At 41.9% G+C, this 18,145-nt stretch overlaps 1 protein-coding gene across 1 annotated transcript in view; it reads right to left on the bottom strand.

Annotated features, from left to right (window-relative positions):
* WNT2 (Wnt family member 2) overlaps positions 1-16,545 on the bottom strand; it is a 53,734-nt gene extending 37,189 nt beyond the window's left edge. Inside the window, exons 1-3 of the mRNA XM_090286768.1 lie at positions 16,460-16,545; positions 14,137-14,363; positions 3,711-3,988 (exon numbers count right to left, since the gene is read on the bottom strand). Coding sequence (XP_090142894.1) covers positions 3,711-3,988; positions 14,137-14,363; positions 16,460-16,542 — 588 coding nt within the window. The 5' untranslated portion in view covers positions 16,543-16,545. The remainder of the gene's footprint in view (positions 1-3,710; positions 3,989-14,136; positions 14,364-16,459) is intronic.
* Positions 16,546-18,145: the final 1,600 nt, after the last annotated feature.

Below are 18,145 nucleotides of genomic sequence, written 5' to 3' on the forward strand. Positions count from 1 at the left end.
CTGGTCAGGGCACATACCTAAGTTGTGGGTTCAACCCCCGACTGGGGAGAATACGGGAGGCAACAGATTGATGTCTCTTTCTCTGTCTCTGTCTCTCTCCCTCCTTTCCTCTCTTCCTCCTGCCCTCCCTCCCTCCTTTCCTCTCTTTTTAAAAATCAATAAACATTTAAATAAAACATTAAGAATACATATTTATTTTAGAAAACTTGTAAGATAAAGACACACACAAAGGAAAAAAATAATTGGTAGACTACTTTCCAAAGGTAGTGGCTGCTGCTATTACTTCTTTTTTAAAAGTACAGAAATACTCCCTGTGTGTGTGTGTGTGTGTGTGTGTGTGTGTGTTTCTCAGAAATTCTCAACAGAGACAACGTGGAAAGGTAGGTAAGTACATACAGGTGAATACAACTGAGTTTGAACCCCCAGGCCCAGTACTTTGTAATTGTGTGACCCTGGGTTAGTCGCTTCAGCCTTCTGAGACCCAGTTTCTCATTTGAAAAATAGGACTAACTACTAATACTGATTTTAAATCCTATATGGGTTTTTGAGAGATCAAATTATAAAACAGTAGGTTGCACATTCGCAAATATTATATGCCTGGTTTTTATTAGTATGTTGAACTGTACCAAAGATGAGTCTATGGATACATGGAGAAATCAGATTGAATAGTTCAATCTGTACTAAGTAACAGTTAAAATTGAACTTGTGCCTACCTCTATTACATAAGTTACACATAACCTTTACTTCACTAAAGGGAAAAGAATAAACTTTTATAGAGCACCCACTAAGTGCCAGGCTCCCTGCTATTTGCTTTATGCATGTCTTCCCACAAACTAAGGTGGGTCTCATTTCAAATCCCATGTTCTATCTTTACATAGTAAGAGATACCTTTTAGGGAAAGTATTTTTATGAATCCTCTTATTCTTATTTTGGAAATGTCCAGTGATTGAAGGACAGTGTTTGGTTGGATACATGGATTATTTTGATAGAGATTATTTTAGGAAAGGTAAAGGAAGTTGTGAGTTTATTTCATCTAGAGGAAGGAATGGCCTAATTTAAAAGCCATTTTCAACTCCTGAAAGGGAACAAAAGGTGGCTGTCTACCAACAACCTTTTGCTTGTAATTTACCTAAACCTATCCTAAAATATAATTTAGAAGTTTTCATAAAATGGCTTCTTTAGACCTAAAAAGAACTGGGAGAAGGTGTGGAATGTCTTTCTTGAAAGAATGTTTGTGTTGAACAAGGTAAATTTATCTTTTTAGGACTCTTTGGAGGTAGAAAACAATACTCAATCAAGGATAAGTTTCAAGTAAACATAAAAGAAAGAAACATCATTACAAATTTTGCTGAAGCTGTGATTAAAATAAAATGATATAATGGCACTGAAGATCTAAAATGATATTACCATATTGAGACACATGAGGGTGCTCTAACCAGCTGTTATAATAAATGAATCAAACTGCTCAAACATTAGGGAAAAATTAAGGGTTTTTTGTGAATCTGAATTACAGCATTGGTTACACAGAATAATCCTGAAATAGATGCTTTCTCTTTTAAATAAAATATACTGGTTTCCTTGCCCCCCTCACCACTACCATTGTAGAAAGAAGATACTTATATTGGACAATTTGGGAAATACTGCAAAGCATAAAGAAGAAATAAAAATGAACTGATGTTTCAGTCAGCCCTGAGTGGATAGGGTTTTCTAGAACCAGGCCAGTTGGAGGCTTAACTCAGGAGGCCTGCCTTCAAACATAAACCCAGCCTGTTCTCATTTTGATTCCAGAGACCTTCTGCTTGCATGAAGGGGGAGTAGAGACTAGGGCTCTAATGACTGCAGGAAGAGAATTAGAGACGCATGTTTATCTCAATACATTTACTCTCATTAAAGTTCATATTCACTGACATCATGCATCTCCTTGAAAAAGTCTGCCCACCCACCATTAATTAAAGCCACATTTTCAAAAGTCAGTGTGTGCACTTTTATTCCAATCCAAAGTAGCCTCCTCAGTTTTGCAGAGTAGGCAGGAGAGTATCTGAGGCCTGACAGCTGTTCACCTCTACACAGTGAGGTATCATGTGATTTACATTAAAAGTCAAGTTTATTCAGAGCCTACAAGATAATAACTAAGATCTGTTGTCTTAACAGTTGAAACATTCAATATCTAATGACCTATTAAGCAAAATTAACATTTAGTTTGATGAGTCAACATTCTTTTGGATACAATGTATGACCATATGCTTTTATCTTTACAAATAATCTGAGAGATCTAACTATATTTCCTGCTTGAGTAATTAAGCAGCACACTCCTATCAAAGACACCACACTTTATAACTTATACACGTGGTATCGATGTCCAAACAAAGGTCAATGTAAATTTTCCTTTATCTAAACTATTGCACAAATAGTAATTACCGATAGTTGTAGGATTGCATAACCACAGTCTGTATTTTTGGCAGTAGTCACTATAAATTCTTAAATTCATGAAAAATAACTAATGTTGACTTTTGAAGTTCAAGAAAGGTACTCTTTGTAAACAGTGCAGGTCACATGTTCTCATTCCATGTACTAAACAAGAGTTCTTTCCTTCTTTTGCCTGTTAATTAAGATTTGGTGTCTCTATGACCTTAGTAAAAGAGTTTTCATCCAAACAGTTCTGCGGTTTTTTTCTATTTTTTTTTTCATATTAAAGACCCCCCAGGATCTTTCAATTTTATGCTGATCTTCCTTTATATATTACTATCAAGCACATTTTAATTTTGTGTTGACAAAAGACAAATTATGATTATCTTTTTTCATGGGCAGTCACATTATTCTAGGATTGTTCTAACTAAATATTTGATTAGCCCAGCCAGTTCATGCTTTTTACTGAAGGAAAAATGAGTAGTAGATTCTCTAGTTATTCTGGTCACACCGCCATGCAGAAAGACATGGCTTATCAATGGATTTGAAGACTGTCATTTTAATGGTTTCATCCTAGGCCATCAATCCCCAGGACTAGGAGTTGAAAGCTGAGATCTAGTTCTGACCTTTCTACTGATTCTGCATGTGACCTTGAGCACCTGGGGACTTTTTCCTCATCTAATAAATGGGTGGTAGAGAATGAACACTGACCAGTGAATCCATAGCCCAGTAGGTTCATAAGGACAAGGGGATAAGGGGCTAAAGTACCCCTTTGGGGCTGTGTTCTCCCTGGTCTATTTACTCATGCAGTAACAGGAATCTCAAAGTAAGTTTGGTTCTAAAAAGAGCATCCCTGACTCTAGAAAAGCCAGTAAGCCAATGCCTACTGAGTTTCTTTCATGATATGTTTGAGAGATGTTTTGGATCTTCATATCCTTTAGATACAAGCATTCAACATCCCACTGGTGCATGGATGAAGCACTAGCTAGCTTCACCCACATATTATATCTTCTGTCTAGATGATAGAGGATCCAAAGGGACCATAAAACACTTGACTCTATGCAATGCCAAAAGCAATGGGTGGACTCTTTCAGCTCAGCTGTGGAAAGGAAGGTGGAGTTACGAGTGGGATATTTCAACCCAGTCGGTGGTATTCTTTAGAACAAGCAGCTTGGGGCTGGGGGACAGTGGGAACTTGTGACTGTATGGCATTTTTTATCAACTCTATGAAAGTTTAAGATAAGCTTGGCCTAAGTGACTACAAGGCTGTACAGCTACAAAATGAGCAGCATTGCAGTCCATACCTTCCTGCCGGCTCTGTTGTTGTGCAGATTCATCAGGGCTCTGGCATCCTTGCCTTGCCTCTCCTTGGCGTCCACAAATGCTCGGGCATATTTGATCCCATAGTCAATGTTATCACTGCAGCCACCCCAGTCGAAGGTGCCCTTGTTGTCCTTGGCGCTTCCCTTCTTCTTTGGATCACAGGAACAGGATTTTAATTCTCCTTGGCTACAGGCCCTGGTGATGGCAAATACAACTCCAGCTGAGGAGATGGCGTAAACAAAGGCAGATTCCCGACTACCTGAAACAAAAATGCTTTTCTTAAAAGTGGTCTGAAGTGGCTAGTTCTGAATAACTTTCACATGATGGCTGGTTAATACTTGTTCTGCCTCTGATGTACTTCAACACCAGACAAAAAAGTACTGATATTGTTGAAGGATTCTTTTCTGCAGCCAAAGCTTGATCTTTAATGTAATCACTACCATCTAATATAAATTGTTGCCAGTTAAGATACCAGTATGGCAACTACCCTTAATTGAAATAGAGTATAAAAGAAAATGCAGCAAAAGCCTGCCTTGCCTAGCTCCTGACTTCATCTTAGTCTCTCATACACGTACTTGCTTAGCCTAGAATCCTACATGTTCTAGAAGAGAGGAGCATAAAATCTTTGCTTTTTCATTTGTAACATACTTTCTGAATTTTTCAATTCCATCATTCCATAATGTATTTTTGTATTCATGCTACTACATGAATAAAACCTTAAAAAAACCTCTCAAGCCTGCAGGCATTACTGAGGACATGCATATGCATTTAAATGATTGAAATTGAAATGCTGAATTCAAAAAATTCTAGGGGCTGAGTTGGGGAGAGAATTCAAGGCAGTAACCAGACCCTGTGCTAACACTGGAGAACTCTGGCTTGGCATCAACTTTCACAAGTAATTGAGAGATTGTTGCAGGCAATATGCAATATCCTAGAGTTACATAGTATGTCTAACTATTAAGGTGAATTTAATTTTTTCTGGAACACCTGCACTAATCGCTGGTATTGGATAAAAGACAGTGAAAAGCTTTTCTTTGGTTTTTCTGGAAGGAAACAAATTTACCGCCTATAATTAGACTTGGGCAAGAACCCTTTGGGGTGCTCTCTTAGAATTGTTCTTTATTAGCACACAGGCTACTTTTACTTACAGGCTGAAAGATACATATTTCAGTGCAATAACTACATTAAATTATTTTAATAATCTTTAATAACTCATAACACAGTGTTGTGGTATAGTGACATATATAAGGCTCTTTAGGGTCTGAGTGCACCTCATTTTTCAAGTGGGGCTATATTTCATTGTTATTAGCATGCCTTTTTATTAATGGTTGCTGCAGCAAATATATTAACAATCAAAATAGAAGCTGAACAACTTCATGCCAATGCAAGGCAGAAAACAGCCATTTGGTGATTCAGTAAGTCAAGACTAGTGTGACTTTTTGAACCACACAGCTGGGAGAACAAACTGCCTTTTTGCATTGAAGCCCTTCTTGGTTCCGTTTGTCATTCAGAGCTAAAATTTATTATATGCCCCTTGCAATATTTGCTCTGCTAGCCTCATTATTAAAAATCAGGGAAACATATCTACACCATATTAAATGGCACTTACCTCAGCCTTCCAAAAATATCTCCCCATAAACCTCTAACGATCATAAAAAGAAATCAGTCTCACTCTGTAGTTAGGTAAAATCAATTATATGAATATTTGCCATAGGTAGCAGGTAGTGCTCTCCAGAGAGAAATGTGATGGTTGTGAGAGCTCTTATAGAGTCCCAGGTTATATTATAAGGATCACAGATTTTTTAAGTGGAATTGAGATGTTCTGTAAAAGATGGTGACTAATAAATGCTAATGTGGCTTACTCTCAGGTGGTGGCTCTAAGATAAACGAGATTTTTATTACACCCATTTTATAGTTTAGAAAGATATCTTGGAAACAAGATGGCGGAGGAGTAAGTGGAAGCTACACTAACTTCCTCCTAGAACTAGTCTGGATTTACAATGTAATTTTGGAGAAATCATCTGGAATAACGAACCGAACACCAGCTGGAGAGAAGTCTTATAACCACGGAGAGACAGAAAAGGCCGCTACATCACAACGTGACCGGTAGGGAGTGCGGAGACGTGGAAGGGCTGGCTGGGCTCCCACGGGTGGCAGCTGAAGGGGCTGAGAAACAGCTCAGCAGCCGGGGATTCCCCCTGAGAAGGGCAGGGTCTAAACCCCCAGCTGGGCTTCCCAGCCTACAGCGACAGAGTGGAAAGTAAAATAGTATCAGCTGTGAAAAGCGAAAAGCCACAGGCTTTCTTGCTAGCCGGAGAGAAACAGCAGGAGAAAAAGAGCTCTTAAGTGGATCACATACGAAAATATTTTGGCCACCACTTACCCTGGGCTCAAGCAGAGGGAAGGCAATGAGGGCTGGAGACACTTGGGGAGAATTTGGCACGGTGGCTTTGAGGGGAGAACTGGAGGAGCAGCTGACTGGGTCCCAGTGCTGACTCATCCCCAGTACTACGGGTAGACCATTCCCCTCCAAGTGGCGTCAGCCTGAGGGGAAGCAAAAGCCCTGCCTATAGGAATTAAGCTGCCACACCCACAGTCCTTAAGCCTGACAGCTAATCACAGATTGAATAGATTAACAATCAAAGAAGACAGACAACAGCAGTAGATCCCTGGAAGTCTCCAACAGGCTGCCTAGGGCCAGACTGGTACATGATCTGACGCCACCAGAGGCAGATCCAGGAAGTGCAGATCATTCCAAGAAGCACCAACAAACAATAGGAGTCAAAAAAATGGGGAGACAGAGAAACAACCTCCCATCAAAAGGAAAGGTAGAATCCCCAGAAAGAGTGCTAAATGAAATAGAGGGGAGCGAACTATCAGATATGGAATTCAAAACATGGATTATGGAGAAGCTGAATGAGCTCAGCGGAAACTTCAAAGAACTCCAGAAAAACTACAAGGAACTCACAGAAAATTACGTGAGCATGAAAAAGGACATAGAAGCTATCAATAAGAGCCAGGAGGAAATGAAAAATACAATCTCTGAATTGAAGAACACAGTAGAAGGAATTAAAAGCAGGCTAGAGGAAGCAGAAGATCGGATCAGCAAGCTGGAGGACAACCTACACAAAAACTCCCAGACAATGCAACAAAATGAAAAAAGACTGAACAAGACTGAAGAGGTTCTAAGACAGCTGCAGGACAACATGAAACGTAATAATATCCGTATCATAGGAATTCCAGAAGGAGAAGAAGAAGAGCAAGGGATAGAAAACCTCTTTGAAAAACTAATGACAGAAAACTTTCCTAACATGACGAGAGAAAGAGTCACGCAAGTCCAGGAAGCACAGAGGGTCCCAATGAAGATGAACCCCAACAGGCCCACTTCAAGACACATCATAATTAAAATGCCAACATTCAAAGACAAAGAGAGAATCCTAAAAGCAGCAAGAGAGAAACAACTAATAACATACAAGGGAGCTCCAATAAGGCTATCATCAGATTTCTCAGCAGAAACACTACAAGCCAGAAGGGAATGGCAAAAAATATTCCAAGCAATGAAAAACAAAGGCCTACAACCAAGAATACTCTACCCAGCAAGGCTTTCATTCAAAATGGAAGGTGAAATAAGGAGTTTCCAAGACAAAAGAAGGCTAAAAGAATACATCTCCACCAAACCAGCATTGCAAGAGATGCTAAAGGGTCTGCTTTAAGAAGATGAAGAAACAGAGAGACAGAGAGGAACACGAGTACAAAGGGGGAAAATGACAATGAATAAGTACTGAAAGAAAGAAGGAACTTCTACCATTTGCAACAACATGATTGGAACTAGAGAGAATTATGCTTAGCGAAATAAGCCAGGCAACAAAAGAAAATTACCTTATGCTGTCACCTGTTACAGGAAACTAATGAACAACACAAACAAATGAGCAAAATTGAACCAGAGGTATGTAAACAAGGAATAAACTAACAGTAACAAAGGGGGAGATGGGAGGGAGAGAAGGGGTAAGAAGGGGAAGGGTCTAGTCAAAGAACATGTATGAATGACCCATGGACATGGACAACTGGGTGGGGACTGACTGTGGGGGGGGGCAGGGTGCAGGGAAGCAAGAGGGGGAAAAAAAGTGAGACAACTGTAGTGGAAAAACAAACAAACAGAAAATTTTTTAGTGGGGGGGGAATAAAAATATAAAGAATAGAAATGCAAGTTCAGTGAATATTAGAAGGACAAGGATTTTCCTTCCGATAAGACAGTCCTACAGATTTAGAGACTTGTATGTGGGTTATGTTACATAAATTAACATGTGTTTTCTGTTTTCAAAGGGCATAAGCCTACAATCTCATTACCTGAGTGATTATCTGTATGCATAGGCCTCACTTAATCCTGTCTGCATTGCTGCCTCCTGAGACTCAATGGTTTGGCTGAACTAAGTGGCTGGGTTGGTGAAGAACGGGGTGGTCTGTGGGCTTCACTTTAAAACTGGTTTCTCTTTTCTATCCTAATGGCTTGGACAGAAAAAGCCCAGAGGCCTGAGATGGGGGAAACCTAAAATATTTCCCTCAGTCCAAAATAAGTATAATGGGCAAAAGGGTTTTGGACAGGTGAGATGTACCTGGCACACCTTCCTCCAAAGAAGCCCTTCTTTTCCCTAATGTGGGACATTGAAAAATTAATACCTGTCTTTTGTCATCTAGTGGTTACGGATTAAATGATGTCCTTTAACCCTGTTGCCCCCAGAATACAACAAGGATGCCAGCCTGTCAAACCAAGCATGCCGTTGTCCAGAGACAGCCAACCAACCTGGAGTCTGCACGATCCTTCCCCTTGTGGGAAGGCCACCCTCCCCTCCACATCCCCACTCTTATTAGGGATTTCTTGACCCATGGGTAGGTAGGACGACGACCATGTCCAGCTTGAAGCAGCTAGAGGAGCTCGAGACCTTCATCCATTGTCCTTTATAAGATTGTAAAGGGTCTTAAGTCTGAGAGGGAGGAATTGTTATTTTTTATTGTTAAAATATTTAACTAATTAATTAATTAATTTTAAAAAAGAAGAAGAAGAATATATGAAAGGGTGAGGCGGGAGAGCTTGTATGTACGACCCATGGGCATGGACTTGGAGAGGGGATTGTTGGGGAAGGGGGGTGCTGGGCGGAGGGGAGCAAAGGGGAAAAAAAAATTGGAACTATTGTAACAATATAATCAATAAAATATACTTAAAAAAAAAAAAAAAAAAAAAAGAAAGATATCTTGTCAGCAGTTGCTCCACTGAGTTGCTAAAGCCTGGTTTTGGACTGGAATTCAGTGTCCACATTTAGAGATATCACATAGAGGGAAAATTCCCAAATGCTGAATGTACTTAGCAGTAGGTTGAAAGAAAAAAATTACTTAAAATCTGCTACTTAAAATTTCAGAAATAATTTCCAAAGCACAAATATCACCTTTTGAAATATTTGTCACTTATTATTCAAACACATTACTAAATAGCTAGATGTATATTTATTTAAATAAAAAATTTAGCACATGGTCTGACTTTTTAAAAAATATATTTTATTGATATTACTATTACCTTTGTCCCAATTTTCCTCCTTTGTCCCCTTTTGTCCGGTACCCCTCTTCACTCCAGAAATCCATCTCCCTTAATTCATGTCAATGGGTCATGTGTATAAGTTCTTTAGCTTCTCCATTTTCTATACTATTCTTAAATCCTGTCCACCTTGTATCTACCAATTATGCTTAATTTCTGTACCTTTTCCCCAATCTTCCCCTTCCTCCTTCCTGCTGATAATCCTCCATATGATCTCCATATCTATGATTCTGTTCCTTTCCTGGTTGTTTACTTAGTTTTTGTTTTTTTTTTAGATTCAGTTGTTGATAGTTGTGAATTTGTTGTCATTTTAATGTTCACAGCTTTGATCTTCTTTTTCTTAAATAAGTCCCGTTAACATTTCATGTAATAATAGCTTGGTGATAATAAACTCCTTTAGCTTTACCTTGTCTGGGAATTTGGGAAGCACTTTCTCTGCCTTTCAATACTAAATGATAACTTTGCTGGATAGAGTAATCTTGGTTGTAGGTCCTTGCTTTTCATTACTTTGAATATTTCTTGCCAGTCCCTTCTTGCCTGCAAAGTTTCTTATGAGAAATCAGCGGACAGTCTTATGGGAACTCCTTTGTAGGTAACTCTCTGCTTTTCTCTTGCTGCTTTTTAGACTCTCCCTTTATCTTTAACCTTTGGCATTTTAATTATGGTGTGTCTCAGTGTGGTCGTCTTTGGATCCAACTTTTTTGGGACTATTTATGCTTCCTGGACTTGTATGTTATTTCCTTCACCAATTTAGGGACGTTTTTCTTCATTATTTTTTCAAATAAGTTTTCAATCTTGCTCTTCCTCTTCTCCTTCTGGCACCCCTATGATTCAGATGTTGATATGTTTAAAGTTGTCCCAGAGTTTCCTAAGCCTATCCTCATTTTTTTTTTTTGAATTCTTTTTTCTTCTTGCTATTCTGATTGAATGTTTTTTCCTTCCTTGTGTTCCAAAATGCTGATTTGATTCTTGGCTTCATTCTCTCCACTGTTGGTTTCCTGTATATTTTTATTTATTTCACTTAGTGTAACCTTTATTTCTTCCCTTATGTTTTTGCCATATTCAATGAGTTCTTTGGGCATCCTGAGCTCAGGTTGATTATCTCCAATTCCTTTAGTTCTTTTTCTGGGTTTTTGTTCTGTTCTTTCATTTGGGCCATATTTCTTTGTCTCCTCAATTCAGCAGCCTCCCTGTGTTTGTTTCTGTGTATTGGGTAAAGCTGCTTTGAGTCCCTGTAAAAGGCACTTATAAATTGTGTGAGGCAGAGCCTTAGGTAATCGCCAGGGTGGGGCAACCCACTTCACTGCTTTGTGGCTCAGAGTGGTTGGAGGGCTCAGAGAGGGGAGAATGCTGCTGCCTGGCTTCTGGAGGTTTGCCTAGCACTTGCCCTGTTTCTAGTCACTTCGCTCACTCCCTGTATGTAACTGGCACCCTTCTAGCTGTTGCCCTGATGGTGATTCCCAGAATGGGTGGGTTTGTGTATGTCTAAGTCTATGAGGGTCCCTTAAACAGACTCTCCTGAAAATCTGGTGGTTTTCTTCCACCTCCCCAACCTCCACTGGTGTTTACATCTATAAGCTGGGGATTTATCTTCCTGGTACTGGAACCCTGGGCTGTGTGGTCTGGCTTGGGGCTGGGATCACTTGCTCCCAAGGTGTCCCTCCCGATTTTTATCTACCACATGTGAATGTGGGACTACCAGTTCTGCCACTGCTGCTGCCTCTCTGTGCCACACAGCCTCTCCATGCCTCTCTATCCATCTTCATGATCTACCTCTCCTACCCATCTTGATGAATGTGGCTTCTTAAAATCCTTGGTTGTCTGACTTCCATACAGCTCAATTTCCGAATGGTTCTGGTTGCTATTTTATTTTTATTTTTTTTGAGATATAGTTGTAATTCTCTCTGTGGTGTTGGAGAAGGCAAAGCATGTCTACCATGTCTTCATCTTGACCAGAAGTGTGGACTGACTTTTCATTGTACTCCCAAATCTTTTGGTATCATGTTAGATGTGGCCTTAAGATATTTTCAGTTAAGTGTCTTAGATGAATCACTAAAATGCTATGTGTGAAATAGTAGCACACTTCAAGAGTTGGCTTTCTAAAAAAACACATTTTGATCTTCAGACTCCTTAGAAAAAGATATTTTTTACAGCCATCACAATATGAAACAAAATACAAATCTAAATAGTGATATTTAGACTTTCTGGTGTGTTATTATTAAAGTTTCTCTAATTTTTGGATTGAGAAAGTCAAGCAATGTCTACTAAGTGTATAGGGATAGGTTTTGTTTGGCATGGGGGATTGTTATGTGGAAGGGCAAAACACTAGAAGCTAGGCTTTCTGGAATGTTATGGGTTCAAGTCTTTTAAAACCCTTGCTTTCTAATTCTTTATTTTATTTTTACATGTATAAGAATGAGACCTAATCACCTTTTTGTTTAAGGCTTATTCTATAATTCTAGAGATATATCTTGCAGAAAATATTTATGGGTTTAAGTTTCTCTGCCTGTTACTGGTGACAGTCTGTTTAACGAGTAAAATGCAAATGTTCCCAAAAATTGTTGTCTTATTCTATGCTGTCTGAAGCAAAAGAGGAAAATGTTCTCCATTCCTCTATGACCCTGGGATATGTTAGTAAATTTTATGTTCTCCCTATAAATGGTATTGTCTTTTGCCCTCCAAGTCATCTATCAGGACATTTAGGTTTCCATAGGAGAGCTCTTTGCAATTCTAAGATGTGACTTTCCCACCAAGCAATTAATTATAAAAATCTTTGGATAGCTCCACTGGAATTTCATGATTATTTCCAGGATAAGCTACCTTAGGCCAAATTCAGCCCTCCCAGAACCAATGCAAAATCATCACTGACAGTCACAGGAGTTTACATAAATGTCCAGGAAGAAATCTGGCCTTCTGTGAAAAATGGAAAGAAATAGTGTAGCATGAGTGTTTTAAGTTTTGAGTACTTTGGCAAAGCATTCAAGCTTCATCTGAAAGAACTCTGAAGAAGTACAAGTGAGAATCTCTTATTTACTTGAGGCCTTAGAATAAATCAAACTAGTTCCAGCCTTTTCTTCCTCAGCACTCCACAGCTCTGAAGAAACAAACATTGTCAAGATTAAGTTAAAGTATTTTATGAATGGATCCCCAGCTTTGGTAGACCTTTAGGATCAGTGGCCAAAGTTATGTCCTTTGATTTGTGATCTAAAGGGTTTTTTCAATATGCGGGTATCTTAATAAATTTTCATGGACAGAATTTAGAGGTGATCATTTTATTATATAAATGAGAAGGACATTTAATTTGTAAACATTGTAAAATTGTTATGAGCACTTTGAAAAGGAAAAACCCTGATACATCTTAAACATTGAGAGAGTGTACATAATAACATCCAAAGATGTCTCATGCTAAATATTTGCAAATTCTCTTTGACAAGTTCCGGCACTTTAATTGATTCACTGGTGAGCTAATCTAGGTGAAGTTTTAAAATTCCATGTTGTTGAAATTTACTATTAACCTTTCAAAAATTTGCCATGTCATATTGAAACTCCAAAAAGAATACAGAAGGATACAGTTCTTAAACTAGAGAATAAAATCGCAGAATATGGCAGTAAATTTACTTCAGGGATACACAGAGAGTGAGTGCACTACGCCCTTGGAGGATTTCAGAGACATTCAGTTATGCATTTGGCCTCATAAAACCCTAGGGCTGTGATGATTACATGATAGAAACACCCTCTGTTAAGCATTACCAAGTGCAAAGCCTGGATGATTTTCTTAGGAATGGGGGGTGGGGTGGGCAAAAACAAGTGTAAAGTTTCCTGTTTCTGGGGTTCACACAAAACTTTTGTGTTTTCAGTTAGATTTCTCAGTAGCAAATGGGCTGTGCTATTTCTTGGACAATGGTAATAACACCAGGTTAAGGAACAAACATTTTTTGAAAATAAAATGTGATTTTCAGTTAATTTTCTATGATGGTATAGCAGCTAGGCAGCTACTTTCCACATTCAGGACTTTTAAGATGTTTATTACATAATTAGATAATGCTTAATGCTCCTTCTAAGTAGTAATAGTTCGAACCCCTACCCTCCATAAATACTCTTCTGCCTAAAATGTACCTGGGAAATGCTAGGCATTCACTTCAAGTTCATTCATTCATTTACTCAACCACTCAATGAATGAATGGTTTCTGTAACACAGAAGGCACCGACTGAGGTGCAGGGACAGCAGGCTAGTCTTGCCATATAGAATTTACAGTCTACCGGAAAAAAAAAAAAAATGTTTAATTCAGACACTGTGTGACACAAAGCTGAAAACCTGAATGGGAGATCAAAGGGGGTGTGAAAAGATTTGTCCCTGATTCTCAATAACATTTAAGTGTTATTGAAATAATGACTGTCTATGACCAATAAAAGATTCAGGCATTCCAAACTCATCTTATGCTCAAATCTTTCTGAAAGATTCATGCCCCCAAAAGAAAAGTCAAAAGAGCCTTGTGGCTGCTGCCTCCTTTCTCCAAAAGACAAAATCGGAACCTGGAGGGACAGGCAGAGCTGTGACATGACATGGATGGACAGAGCAAAGAGTAAAAAGACACCAGCCTGGAGTCTATATTCTAATTTATGACTAGCCTCTGACAAAACTTTAGACAAGTTCCTTCATTTCTTAAGTCCTCATTTGTAAAACAAGGACAATGACCCTAACAACAAGCTTCTGACTGAATAAAATGCAAGGAAAACTGAGCAGGGACTCTGAGGGACAAATAAAGGGTGGAGTGTGTGAGGGGAGAGCCCTAGGAACAGCCTGAAGGCAGGAGACTTACTTCGGAGCAGGACCCTGCCAAAGAGGCTGTGGTCCCTGTCTAGGGTGTTGCAGTTCCAGCGGTGCTGGCGGAATTGGTGCTGGCACTCAGCTGTCCACTCAGCAACGCCCAAGCCAATGGCACGCATCACGTCCGGGTGTCGCTGGCACAGCTGCCTCTGGCGGCTCACCAGGCCTGGAACATTGTCACACATCACCCTAGATGAGCTGCCTGTAGCTCTCATGTACCTGGGAAGGACCAACACAGAGGTGAGAACACTGAACTTGAGGTCTCCCATGTTTCCTGGGAGACTGAGGAGTTGAAAGCATGTTTCAAATATTAATTCCTTGTACTTTTAGGGATATTAGAAAGAAAAGGTTATTTAATTTTAGTTCCATGGGGAAGCGGCACTGCAGGCATGGGGTGTAATGTGGTAGAAGCCACCCCAAAAATGGAGTGATGACTGTCTTGGACATGAATTGAGGGCCAGCAATTGACACTCTGGGCAGTCAGGGAACAGAATGAGTGGGGAGGGACAACATCTTTTGGGAAGAACCTTAAAAGTTTCCAAGAAGGCTCTGATCTTAATGATGAAATGTGTCTGGATGTGGCTTTGGGGAAAGCCGACCTTTAAAGCTCCTCACCCCCAGTTATTTGACCCTAATGTTTAAATGTGTTAAGAAACTGTCTGTATCTGTCTAATCGACACCTGCTGGTATCTGACGTTACACTCTCCTCATAGATATGAAATTCTTTCCTCACTAAAGTGTCCTTTAAATATTTCCATTCTCCAGCTGTTTTTGGCATTTATAGAGAACCTTTGGAAAAAATTATTTCTATTGTTATTAAGGACACTGAATGTTTGGAAGAATCAAACAGTGTTATAGCTCCATAAAGTACGTTTGAAAAGAAACTTTTACAAAAAAATTACATCATCATCTCTGCCCAGATGTTCTCTATTAGTTGTGAAATGTTTAGAAAGGTACCTTTTATATAACCCAAGCTGCCATAGGTGTCTTTTGAAGCAATCAAACAAGGAGAATGTCTTTTCTTGTATTTTCATTATTTTCTATGATCATAAAATTTTTACAGCTGTGATTTCCAAAATATATATGTAAGTGACAGCTGAGAGACAATGTGACAAAAAGACTGGGCAATAAATAATGCTTATCATGGAAACAGAAATAGTAATTTTATTGAAAAATGGTCATTCTGATAAATCAATCTTTGATCATATGTCAGCAATGTCAAGACTAAACGCCTTCCTGTTCAAAACGCCTTATAAAGGAATCGAATCCTACTTCCCATCAATGCTCTACCTTGCTCTTTTGAAGAGTTCCACTGCCTTCCTGAAGTTCCCTGCTCTAGCCTTTCATTTGACTGAGACTCCGTACTTTTGCCAGATTCTTGAAAAAATACCCCAGGGAACAGGTCTTTCTGAATCAGTATTTTAATATCTGTTGGGGAAGTTTTAGGTGAAAGGATATTAAAGAGCTCTTAATTCCCTCCCTTTTCAAGATCTTTAGGTGGGGAGATTGAGAAGAGCTTCTAGGTGGGTACAGAATCTCTCTTTGTAATGATGCTAAGCTATGTTATATTCACTGTGCAAAATAAGTTTTAAAAAATCGCTGATTAACATTCACAGGACAGCAGCGAAGTTACTCTTCGAGGGGACTGTTGTCTTTAGCACCCCCCCCCCCCGCCGCGCCCCCCCCCCCCGCCGCGCGGCCCCCCCCCCCCCCCCCCCCCCTCCGCGCCTTGGCTTCTCATTGAGGCAATAGGTCTCTACCTGGAGGCAGGCAGCACAATGTTCTTCCGCCTCACTGGGGCCAAACATTAGGAATGTGGAAGGACGGGAAATAATAAAAAATCACACACTTTGGGTTCTTCAGCTCCTCATTGCTTGGATGAATGGGCCCCTAGGTTTATCTTGAGTTTTGCGGGGAAGGGTTGGGGACGAGGGGGAGAGCAACTGTCAATGAACACACACACACACACACACACACACACACACACACACACACACCCAGCTAGAGACCCAGCTACTGCGTCTTTTTATGGGATAAGAAATTGGGTGATTTTGCTGCCACTCAGCTGGATCCAAATAAACCAAACATCAGAGTTCTCATTTCAGGGGACATGTGGGTTTTTTGGGAGTTGTCAAAGTTGGAATGGTCTTCAGAGGAAAAGAGAAGGCGCTCAGGATGGGGCGATAGGAGAGGGCAGCAGCCAGGATTTGGGGCTGGAATCCACGAGTGCTGCGGGAAATGTGGCCAGTACGTCCTCATTCCCAAATTGAAAATCACCACCCCCACCCCCACTGTGCCCTCACGCGTGGACTTACCACCATGAAGAGCTGACCTCAGGGCTGAGCCAGGTCAAGAGCAGAGGGAGCCAGAGCCAGATTCCACCAAGAGGGGCGTTCATATTAACCCCCTTGCGTCCGCATCAGGTCAGACTCCGTGTGCGGGCGCCATGCGTGCCCGGAGCAGAAGCGCTCGGCACCCGGGGCGCCCCTCACTGCCTGCGGAGTCTCGCCGTGCCCCAATCCCCTACTCAGTCTGTGGCGAGTAGTGAGACTCGACGATAAAGTTTCAAACGACTAGCAGGGCCAGCGATAAAGGCCGGCGCGGCCACCTCGCCCACAGCCCAATTCCCCAGGTGCCGCGAGCGCAGGCAGCCGGAGAGCTCTGCGCGCCTCCCGCGCGCCCCTGTCCACTCAGCTCCCCACTCGCCTGGGCTCAGTTGAGGGAGGGGGCGCTCTGCCGGGCGCTGGCGGGGAGGGGCGCAGGGATTATCCAAGGGTGGCAAGAGATGTCTCCGGGCGAGGTGAGGCAGGGAAGGAGAAACACCCCTGCATGGCCCGGAACTCTGGCGGAGGCAGGCACCTTTCGGGAAGCTTCCAACCAAAGAACATCAGTGGGCTCCGGCCACAGGCACGCGCGTTCAGGATAGGCTAGGCTACCCTCCGGCAAACAGAAGTCCAAGAGCGCGAGTGGGGAATCGAGGGAAGGGATAGGAGATAACTGTACAGAACGCAGGAACCCAAAGACGATTTTCAAGCCATCGTTCTACCTAATGCTGAGAGGAAGAGCGAGCAGTTGTAAATTTGGTGCTGCTGAGTTTATGCAGGGCAAGGATGGGGAAGGAGGGGCAGGGCCTCAGGAAAACGAAGACTTGTGGCCTTGATTCCTGCTGCTGGGCTTATATATAGAGCTCGCAGGGAGGGGAGCCAGGAAGGTCCATGACCCTCCCGACCTCACCCAGACCTCCTCAGCCAAAGCGTCCCGGGAAGATGCGGTTTTGACGTACACCCAGTTCCTGCCCCGGCGTTGTGAAGCTCAAAAGATCTCGGGGGGAGGAACCCAGGCAGCCAGGGGCCAGCCGGGGGTCGCGCCTCCCGCCACCCTGGCGCTCAGCCTTTGAGCTTTGTGGAGGTAACGGGACCCTCTCGGTCCTGGATCCGGCCCTGCAGAGTGGAGAAAGAGTGCGGGTGTAGCATCTTGAGCAGCAATTGGCTCATAGCCCCGCTGTTTATCACCAGAAAGGAAGACCAGGAACTCATGGTGGCCCTGAACTGTTTCACTGCTATTTTCCTGGGGCGGAGGGACCCGCCACCCGCGCAGGGAGCGTGGCTTGGGGAACCAGGGTTGGGGGTAGGGGGTACTGAGAGAGGGTGGAGGAGAGTATTGGGGGTGGTGGCGAGTGCCGCATTGTTCGCAGGGCGTGGAGGGGTGGCCCTCCAGATAGGAAGAACCCCTCTTCCCCCACCCAGTCCTCGGGCGAGTACTGCAGCCCCGCCGGGCGTGAGAGTGGTGAGGGGCTGGAAGGGGCGAAGCTCAGAAACGCCAAAAACCTGAAAGATGCTGTCATCGCCACTCCTTTTTCCCCTGCCGGTTTCAGGCAGGTCCGGCCCCTCCCAGGCTGACCCAGATACATCCCCGTTTGGGTCCGGAAAGGGAGGGGAGGGAAACAAGCATCGCGCCACCCACGACTCGGGAAAAGCAGGGCTCCGTGCCAGGGCCGTTCA

The sequence above is a fragment of the Furipterus horrens genome, unplaced genomic scaffold, assembly GCF_987537825.1.
Source record: "Furipterus horrens unplaced genomic scaffold, mFurHor1.1.pri manual_scaffold_9, whole genome shotgun sequence".
In the NCBI taxonomy this organism is placed as follows: Eukaryota; Metazoa; Chordata; class Mammalia; order Chiroptera; family Furipteridae; genus Furipterus; species Furipterus horrens.